General features: G+C 40.0%; 1 protein-coding gene across 2 annotated transcripts; it reads left to right on the top strand.

The window, feature by feature from the left end:
- The first annotated feature begins 5,384 nt into the window (after positions 1-5,384).
- LOC115741139 (mitochondrial carrier protein CoAc1) lies at positions 5,385-9,909 on the top strand. Of its 2 annotated transcripts, none has more exons than XM_048277117.1 (7): positions 5,385-6,321; positions 7,119-7,201; positions 7,291-7,498; positions 7,937-8,072; positions 8,260-8,444; positions 9,369-9,494; positions 9,618-9,909. In XM_048277117.1, the coding sequence occupies exons 1-7, from the start codon at positions 6,130-6,132 to the stop codon at positions 9,717-9,719; spliced, it is 1,032 nt and encodes a 343-aa protein (XP_048133074.1). In that variant the 5' UTR covers positions 5,385-6,129; the 3' UTR covers positions 9,720-9,909. The 2 variants fall into 2 exon arrangements, with proteins under 2 accessions (XP_048133074.1, XP_030530742.1); XM_030674882.2 differs by having other exon boundaries at positions 5,386-6,321; positions 7,940-8,072.
- Positions 9,910-10,517: the final 608 nt, after the last annotated feature.

Below are 10,517 nucleotides of genomic sequence, written 5' to 3'. Positions count from 1 at the left end.
GAGTGGAAGTAGACAATTTGCTGATCTAAGAAGGAGGCGTGTACGTAAGAACTTCTAGTTCTAGCTTCCTCTTTCAAAGGATACTTTTTTGAATATATCTAGCTAAAAAGCAAAGGAAAGTAAGTGAAGTTTGGAGAACCTTTGATTCCCAATTCACAATATCATCAAACTCGAAAAATGCCAATATCAACGGAACCGGATTGAGAAATTCAATTAGTAAAGTAGTTCTCCAGGAAAAATAAGGAAAATGCTTCATTGACAGTATTATAAAAAATGATGTAATCTCAAATGTAGATTCACACACCATCACCACGTGTTTTGTATAAAGCACCCATTGATTGGGAGATCGTATGATCAGAAATAACCGACAGCAATGTTAGACTGTCAGCCTGGCAGCGTTCAAAAAAATAAAGGAATTAATTACCATGAAAGACTGAGGCGAGATAAATGTGCTTTTTAGACATGCCACCAATCCCACGAAAAACAGTATCATAAATAAAGAAATTACGGTATTATTGAAGCATCATGTGATTGCATGCTCAATCGATGCTTCACGACAATTTGATTACTGGTAAGGGTGGCCAAATATAACCTCGAGAGCATCTAAAATGCTTTCTTTTTTTTTTTTCCCAGTGGATAGGAATGAACAAACACACCCCAAGCTCATTGGAAGGGCCAGCAAACAAGATTCTTTGTCCCTGCCCAAAAGGACAGGGTGACCTTAAAAGAAGCAAAGGAGACCCAAAAAGGCATAAATTAAGTAGACAAGGATTGAGTTTAGACCAATCAATGTTGCTGGCCATGTGCAATTTACCAGCAGACCAAGGTCCTTGATGGTCTGTCTGCTGGCGTGGCACCCATGTGTTTGGACAATGAGCCTATGAGGCTATGACCATGAGCTTGTGGGGCCCCACAATGAGAGAGAGAGAGAGAGGCATTTGTACAATTTTAGGCTAAAAGGGTTAACTAACTTAACTGCCTTTGAGACATGAACTTACTAAATTTAAGAGCAAATGGCTGTCAAAGTGTCATTTCTAAGAAAATTGCCTCCTTCACCATTCGTCCCCTCCTCTCCTTCATCCCTTGATTGCATGTCCGGTTTGTTTCTGAGCAATGCTCTAAAGAGAATTTGAAGTCCTTCGCCCCGCCGCTAGAAGATCTTGATTCCCATTGGACTCGATTCTCATCTCAATTATTCTCAATGTCGATGCCTTCATGGATGACCAGTAATAGTTGCGAGCTTGGCTTTTTCGTGTTTTGGTAATGAGAAGAAGAAGTCCCACGAGCAGTGAATACCCGTTTACAGATTTCCTCTTTCCGCAATTATTTGTAGTTGCTTGGATCGCATCGACGATGGGTATGATCTCGTCTTTGTGCGGCATCAGTTTTCGGAGGAGACCGCAATCTTCTACGAAAGATGAGGAAGAGAAAGATAGCGCAACATTGGAACCAAAAGTTATGGAAACTACGACGATGACGGCGGCGGAGATCGCTTCCACACCTCAAGCCAATGATGAAGCAGAGTTAGATGACGCGAATGTAGAGGTACCTCCATGCGGAGAGCTCCCGCTTCCCCCGGCGAGGAAGCATATGAACGACAGCCATTCCCGCAACCATCTCCCAAGGGCAGCGTCTTCGAAGCCCAACCTAAAGATGAACTTGAGCGTGAAGATCCCGAGAAGCTTATCGGTATCGAAGCTCGGGCAGGACGGCAAGAAAGAGAAATTGAAGCGGGAAGACTCCATCTGGACGAAGTCCATAATACTCGGAGAGAAGTGCAGAGTTCCCGACGACGAGGAGGACGCGGTAATTTACGACAACAAAGGGAATAGGATCTCGACCTACCGCACGACGAGGACCCCAAGATCCTTAACCATTTCCAGGACTAACTCAATGATCGATCAAGATGCAATCCCTTCATAGCAAAGGATGAGGCGGGGGGAGAGGGGGGGACAATGTGTAAGTTTTCAAATGAAATTTTCCGAAACCAGTTTCTTGGTTTTTTTTTTTTTCTCTTCCTTTATTTCAAATCGAACATTCTACCCACATCTCTTCTTGATGAATTTCAGTTCATCTTAACAGTGATATCATAACACCATGTAAAAAAAAAGCCAAACATCTTGTTCTTGAGATGTTGCGGTTTTACCTATTCACTTCAAGGCGTGTCTGCATACACCTTCGCAAAAAAAAAAAAAAAAAAAAAGAATCGAAATCCAAAATATATTTCAAATTTGGAAAAAAAAATTATAAAAGAGTTATATGCAATTCTACGTGTCGAAATTTATCTATCGCGGACATTTTAGGCGTTCTGATTAGAAAAGTAAAGTCAAGGTGCGTGGGTCGCAAAATTGAAACGAGACAAAAGGTGAAAATAGAAGTTTATCCACGTGTTTAGACAACGATTCATCAAAGAAGATGATAACGTGCTGCTCAACGTGCCCAAACGGCTCAGCCGTCCAGCTGGGTGCTGACCATTTCGGCTCAACCTCGGCCGATTGTCGTTGAACCGGAAGGTGGCTTTGTCTTTGAGAGGGTCGGTATTACCCGAGCGCCTCTTTGTACCTCCTATTACGATATCATGTGAAATTAATTTGATGGGAACATAGTCATCCATTTTAAAATTTTGAAATATCACGCGTGAATCGCTTTAGAATTTTCGATGATCCAAAAATTTATTCATGGTGGATTTATGATAAATGCTCTGATTTGAGGTTTTTGATAATTCAAAATTTAATTTGATGTAAATTTATGGTAGGGTATATCGATCTGGAGATTTCCGTTGTTCTCGGAAGACTAAGGGCACGCACGGCAACACTTCCGCTTCATAAATTAACTTTTGGCCGGAAGTTGATTTTTTTTTTTAACTTATGCTTCTGAGCATAAGTTGATTTTTTTACTTTCGCTCTAAAAGTTGATTTCCGGTCGAGAAAAAATGTTTGATAACAGGACAAAATTTCTGCTTTAGGAATAGAAATTCGTTTGATAACGATGGGCGGCGGTGGCCTTCGCGACGGGCGGTGGCGGCGGGCGACGATGAGTGGTGAAGATGGTCGGGGTGAGCGGTGAGCCGGAGGAGGTGGGCGGCAACGACGGAGGCGTGGTTGGAAGAGAGAAGCGCTGAAAATGAAATAAAGTCGAAGTGAGACAGCTATTAATGTTAAGAAATTTCTACTTCTGAAAGAGAAGTGGATTTTTTTAACTTCCGAAATTGACTAAAAAATAACTTCCTTTTTTTTTCGAAGCTCAAAAACAACTTTAAAAGTATAAATTTGTTTCAGAAGTAGAAATTTAATATTGCGTAACCAAACGAAATTTTACTTCAAAAATTACATTATCAAATGAATTTCTACTTAAGGAGCACTTCTGAAATAGGATCTAAATCAACGGGCACGGCCATCGGAACAGCGAGAGCCACATGGACAGCGCAATTGGTTCGGTCTAGTACGGTTTCACTGCAAAACGCAGTCGTATCGCGTTGTCTGATGTTCAAAACTCGGTCTTCAAAAAGCGCCTGACCTCTTGGAGATCCCCGTGAATCGATGAGTTCCACAAAATAGTCACCGGCTACAGCCAGTAGCCCTTTTTAATTGATTTATTTCTCTTTTGGCCGGTTGCAGTCTTCTTTTATTTTGTAATTTCTTAACCTTGTTGCATTCTTTCTTTATTTCATGGAAATCAACACGATAATTTATAAACTTTGACACATATGTAACATCGTCTCTAAACTTTTAATTTATTCAATATGATCCATGAACTTTCGACGGATATTCAATTTATTTCATGAACTAAATTTTTGAGTGGTGGACAAAAAAAATTGTTACACGTGGATGAATCATGTAATATATTTAACTCGAAATTGCAATATAACCATTCTTTTGATTCATTTAATTTGTTCAATTTTAAAAATGACTATACATATTATTTGGTGACGTGGATAACTATACCTCGATATGAGCTGAATATCTTATGTGGATGACCTAAGTGTATTTGTTTTTTTTTTTTTTTTGTCATTTTTAATCTACCATTCAAACTACCTAATTGGAAGTCACAACAGTAAATCCGGTAATTGAATTAATAAAAGGATCACATCGGATATTTGCATATATTGTAGGGACTAGATTGAACGTTTATCAAAATTTCATGGACTATATTAATCAAATTAAAAGTTTCAACACGACATCATACGTTGGGTTATAGTTCAAGAACTACACTAAACAAATAAAATGTTGAAAGATGGTATTGCATATTGGGTCAAAATTAAGGGACAATTCATGTAATCAGAAACTTATGGAGAATAAAGACGACGAGAATTCAAAATTTTAATTTGTTCTAATAATTGTAAAGAGTAGTATCATGTTTATAGCTCTATGAATTGTTCGCTTTGGGTCGGAGTCCACATGGTTTTGTTCTTCTGGGCTTCGCACAAAAAAAAGGTCTCGTTGCAAGTTAAGGACAAATGCCATACATATATAGCAATTCACCTCATCACACCCGAGCAATATGGGATTCGGTTCATCCATGTCCCCTTCACCATCTTAAAAGCCTATCAAGAGCCGCTCCTTATCTAGGCCTTCTAGCCCCAGCGACTACTCTTCGCTCTTATCGGACCGAATCGTTACATAAGGTTGATCAACCAAAGCTGCATAATCGGTAAAGCCAATATGACATTTTACCTCGAGGCATATCTAGAGAGAGTCTTAGTATGCAACCATTGCTAAAAAGTAAAAGGTGTGATGACACAATGAATTGTTGTATTTTTTTTTCTTGGTCGAAGCAATGAATTGCTGTATGACTTGTCACGTACTTATTACTTACGGAACTAATACGAGACTTTATCTCGAGTAATGACAAAACGAACTCAATCTCGTTTAGGCGAGGCTTGCCAATGGTCACGAGACCCCAACGACACCACACCGAGTAGCTCGACCTCAAGCGAGGCTCGTCGACGGTCATATTGGGGCTTGTAGGGGATGTTGCGCGAGGCTGCATAGTGACAATGGTGACGGCAGAATTCGAATTTGGATAATTTAGCGAGAGCAAAGTTTGAAGAGAAAAAAAAAAAATCTTTTGGCAGAGATGCTCAGTCAAAGCGGGGTAAGACCTGCATTGGCTGAGGGCCTTTGAAAACGCCGGCTTTGGTTAAAAAAAAGTTACCAGCAAAGGTTCACATATTGATTTTGTCTTCATTTTATTATCAAAGTGAAAAAAAAAAAAAAAAAAGACAGAAACGGTTACACCTGACTCAAAACCGGTTTCAGCCGGTGACCCTTTTCTCCCTCTTAGTTTTGGGATGGGTGAAATGAAATCAACGGCCTGGATCACCCGAGGATCCATTGCCCGCCCAAAATAAGAACAAATAAAGAAATTAGTGAAAGGAAGGACAAAAAAAGAAAAAAAAAGCCGCCGGAGAAGAGGAAATCCCCGCGAAGCCTCCCTCCTTTCGCCCTACGAAACGAACGCGGAACGAGGTTAGGGTTCTTGACTTCTCTGCCCCGTTCGACGAGGACCGCTCGGAGCCGTAACTTGATTGAAATCGATCGCGTTCTCTTCGGGCGATCGCCTTGTGCTTCGGGTTTTATACGATCCTTCCGTCGAATCGCTTGCTCTTGGCTTGGATCGGCCTCGATTCGCGTTCGTACTTCCATCGTTTCGGATTGTTTGGACTTTGGGGGAGGCTTCGCCGTTCGATCTCTGCCTGTTGGGTTGAATCTGTTCCACGAATTTCGAGCGACATTATTGTCTGCGGCTGTGGATTTTTATGCTGAATTCGGAGGAGAGATCGCTTGCGGATGAGTGCTGGTGATTTCTGGATTCATCTATGGGGGTTTCTTTGTAATTGAGAGGGTTTTGGGGTTTATTTGATTCGTGAGGAGCTTCACTGTGCTGTGGATGTATCTTGTGATTCTCAGAGAGGGGGATCGGCTTGCGAGCATACCTAATATATCTCGGGGTGTTCTCAGGCCATTGTCTCTGCTGCCTTTTGAGCAGAAAGCTGTTTCCTTCTGCACCCAGAGAGATAGATGGGATAAGGCCGCCTTTGAGCTGCCGGGCGGATAACTGGGAAGGTGTCAATATTACTGAGGTTTAAAAGGTGTAGGATTTTTGGGTTTTGAGCGGCGGTAATTCGTGATGGGCTCATCTCAAGGTTCCACTTTGTCGACTAATGTGGCTGGGTTTGTCGAGGGATCGTCGGCTCAGGGGATGGTTAAGTACATCGATTGTCTTCCTGTTTATGTGAAGGAGCTGATTGCTGGGGGTGCTGCTGGTGGCTTTGCTAAGACTGCTGTAGCTCCCCTTGAACGGACTAAAATACTTTTGCAGGTAAATACTTGGAGAAGGTTTCTTTTTTGAGTTGGTAAACTTCTAAGCTGTTTGTCTAGTGTAACTATTTTTTAGGGAGAAAATCAGTATTAGTTTGGTTGAGCCTTTTGGTGTGCAAGGCACATCGATTATTTGCTGTTAAGGCATGGAAAATTGGAAATTGACATGTGGGGGTCTCTGCTTGTACCTCTGAGCTGTGATAAACCAAATAAAATTCCTAGAATAATAATTTTTTTTGCGCCATATTCTTTTATAATAATAGTACCTGTATCATTTTTTCAAAGTCTTATTGGTATATTTGGTTTCACAAAAAAAAAACAAAAAAAGGAAAAAGGAAAAAAAGAAAGCTTCATACTTTTTTGAGTGTTCATGATTCTTGCTATCGTCTAGCTGTTGATTAATGTTTGAATTGCCATTAGGACATTAGCATATTTTTTCGCGGTTGTCAGTTTGGGATGGATTGAGGTGCATCTGGCATGCTTTTCCTGAGAAATCAATCTGTCAAAGTTTACCCTGCTCGGGTGTCCACATGTATGTAGTGATTGCCTTAGACTTAAGAAGCTGCAGTCTAATCGGCCAAGAATTTCCAGTGGTTTTGCTCCTTGAGCACACCATATAACATTCGTTGACTTCCACCAGTTGTATTCTTTCTGTTTTTATTATGAGAAGCAGTTGGGTGACTTAATGATTGGGTTGTTTATATGCTTCAGCTTTGCAATTCAGGGAAGAGTTGACCTTGTATGTTCTTTTTTTTTCGGTTGCCTTATTGAGTGCACATTTTCTGGCCTATCTTGCAGACAAGAACGGGGTTCCAATCTCTAGGGGTATGGAGAAGCTTGCAGAAGTTGCTGGAGACTGAAGGTTTTAGGGGATTTTATAAGTGAGTTTGTAATTGAAATATGTGAACTTGCGTCCTTTTTCTTCTAAGAAAGGCAGTAAATTGATGCATTTCTTTGTGTTGTTTTCCAGAGGAAATGGAGCCAGTGTCCTCCGTATTGTTCCTTATGCAGCCTTGCATTTTATGACTTACGAGCAATACCGTTGCTGGATCTTGAATAACTACCAAATTTTAGGTTCTGGGCCCGTTATAGATCTTCTGGCTGGTTCAGCATCTGGAGGAACAGCAGTGTTATGCACATATCCATTGGATCTTGCTCGAACTAAACTTGCTTATCAGGTAAATAATTTCCATAAACGATTATCCTTTTTTTTTTTTTTTTTTGGTTATAAAACTGTTCCTGATATTTTGAGGATTCTTATTGTTCTTCAGAAGGAGTTATTTTCATATGTACTTACTAGCATCCCATGGGGATGTGATTGTTGATTACATGCGTTTCTTTCTATCATTCATTCAGGGATAATCTCTTGTAGCGGCTGTATATGCATCGAATGTCTGTGATAGGACATTAAAACCTTATTTGCCTTACAAAATGCTCAATTTGCAATTTGAACTTGGATAATGCGTGATATTATTGGATCATCTGACTATTTTTGGTGGTTGAGCAACTCTTTTACCTTTTCTTTTTTACTTTATCCAGAGCGATAATCCTTGTTTGTTAAAATGACATCTGTTGGTTAATTGTATCTTCTTGGTTGATATGTGTTGATGGAAAAGCAGGTTAAAAACACAGGAACAACTTTGGGAAATGGTGTATCAAGTGTCGCTCTCCAGCCTGCTTATGATGGTATTAAAGATGTGTTGAGAAGTGTCTATAAGGAAGGGGGGATGCGCGGATTGTACCGGGGTGTAGGTGAGTGTGCTCAACATCCTTTGGGTAGTCAATCTTATCATGTTTTTCATATCTTTATTCCATAAGCCACGTTGTTCTGAGAAATTGCTGTATTCTTTTTTAACTGCATGCTACTATACCATGGATTATGGTCCTCTTGAAATATCATCTTCCTCCTCTAAGCAACTATTTTGCTCTCTTTAATCAGGTCCAACTCTAATTGGAATACTCCCATACGCTGGTTTAAAGTTCTACATATATGAGGAGCTTAAAACACATGTTCCTGAAGAGCATCAGAAGTCCATTGTGATGCGATTATCTTGTGGAGCTCTGGCTGGATTATTTGGACAGACTTTCACATATCCACTAGATGTTGTCAGAAGACAGATGCAGGTATGACTCTATTACACATCTCCTTTAGTAGAAGCCTAGATGGATGTGCTTTATCTGACTTACCTGATACTTAAGTATCTACTGGTATGAGCCGCATGAATGAATCTAAATAATTCCTGTCCACCACAAGTTCATGCACCATTGACTCCCAGAAATTTTTTGGGGAGAAGACTACTGTATGATTGCGAGTGCTAGAACTGGAATGATGTATACACACGCATGCACGCGTGCAAAGCGCAGCGCGCGCGCACTTGATATTTAGATCCATATTTCCCATACTTGATGTGCGCGCGCGCGCACTTGATATTTAGATCCATATTTCCCATACTTGATGTGCCATGCAACATTAAATGTGTCTTAAGTTGCTTATGATTAATAGGAAGGGGAAAATCTGAAACCTCGTGTGAATCTTGGCTTTATTTTTTGTCATGGTGCTCTAATGCTTCATATGCTTCAAGATGAAGCGTTATCTGCACTTGACACTAGGTAATGTATCTAGACTTTTACCATAATGCAATTGATGATGCATCATATCACAGGTAATTGTAGGTTAATGAAGGCTTTTGGTTGTTAGATTCCCCATAATAAGTACGCCGAACTATTTTTGAGGTCCTCTGTCTCCGGTGGAGTGGGGAGGAGACTATTATAAAGGCATCGTTTAAAGTTCATTATCTTTACTAAATTTTCTTTGACTTGTGGTTTCGATGAACGAGGCAATACTGCAAAGCATCTACATTATGTGGTCGCTCCCCCAATTTCTTTATGGGCTTGATTCTGGATTTCGTAAATGTTCTTGCTTATTCTAAGATTGCATTTTGGCTATTAGTTTCTCTGCTTGGTAGGAACAACTCTAGAATTCTGATATCCGTTGGCTAAAATTACTTGGATCTGAAATATTGAGTTCCTTTGTTGAAAATTGTGCAGGTTGAATCTCTGCAGCCTTCTGTTAGTGGACATAGATACAAGAACACATGGGACGGCCTCTCTTTCATAGTCCGTAATCAAGGTTGGAAACAGTTGTTTGCAGGCCTCAGTATAAATTACATCAAGGTATTTGGTTTCTTGCATATTTCAAACTAAAAGCAATTGAGATTGATTGCTTGAAGGTATAATGTTGTCGTGCTCATCTGTCTCACTTGAATCCGCTCTTTTCATTTCCTGATTGTTCTGCAGATTGTTCCTTCGGTGGCAATTGGTTTCACAGCATATGATACGATGAAGAATTGGCTGCGCATTCCCCCTCGACAAAAGTCGCAGAATGTGTCTACATCATGAATTTCTGATGAAAATCATGAAGTGGTCCTCAGTTGTGTACAATTGTCCAATGTGGCTTTGTTTGTCCTCATTAAGATGGTTGACAGGAATCATTCGTGTAGAACTATATTGCCTTATCATGTGACACTTCAGGAAGTGGAAAATGTTTTATAAAATACCATATCAAATGAAGTTTATACATTATTCTCTGCAGTATAGATATTCATCATGCATAGCTTGTTACAAATGAACTCTATCCTCTTTCCAATAGTAGATTTTGTAAGGATGTTTGCAAGTTGATCACTGGTTCAAATATATCCGAACTTGAAGACGTTCCTGAGCAAAGCATTTCTGATAAAGTGACAATCAACTTAAATGTGTTTAGTCCTTTTATGAAAAATTGGATTATCTCTAATATGTAGGGCTGATTGATTATCACACCACAATTTAGAAAGACAATCAATGGAATAACCTATCTCTGTCAAAAGCTGCTGCAGCCACATAATCTTAGCAGTTGTAGTTGCTATTGAGTGATACTTTGCTTCGTAGCTAGACCAAGCAACCACATGTTGCTTCTTACTCTTTCACAAGACAAGATTACCACCCATAAATATAGTAAAACCAGATGTAGATCGCCTATCAGCGGGAGATCCAGCCCAATCCGCATCACATAATGCTTCGATGCGAGAATGTCGGGTATTTTGATAGGAAACACACTTCCCGAGGTCTTTCTTCATATACTTTATAATCTGCAAAACAACTTCTCAATGAGGAACATGAGGGTCAGCCATAAACTGGCTAACAACATTGATTGGAAAG

Source organism: Rhodamnia argentea, chromosome 4 (genome assembly GCF_020921035.1).
Source record: "Rhodamnia argentea isolate NSW1041297 chromosome 4, ASM2092103v1, whole genome shotgun sequence".
NCBI classification, from domain to species: domain Eukaryota; kingdom Viridiplantae; phylum Streptophyta; class Magnoliopsida; order Myrtales; family Myrtaceae; genus Rhodamnia; species Rhodamnia argentea.
This window is presented reverse-complemented; position numbering and strand designations above follow the sequence as displayed.

What these genes read in the sequence shown, in the direction of transcription:
- LOC115741139 (XM_048277117.1), top strand. Translation starts at nt 6,130, where the DNA reads ATGGGCTCATCTCAAGGTTCCACTTTGTCGACTAATGTGGCTGGGTTT. An exon ending in GGTTTTAGGGGATTTTATAA is followed by an intron (nt 7,202 to 7,290) that starts GTGAGTTTGTAA and finishes GTTGTTTTCCAG; the next exon opens with AGGAAATGGAGCCAGTGTCC. An exon ending in TTGTCAGAAGACAGATGCAG is followed by an intron (nt 8,445 to 9,368) that starts GTATGACTCTAT and finishes AAAATTGTGCAG; the next exon opens with GTTGAATCTCTGCAGCCTTC.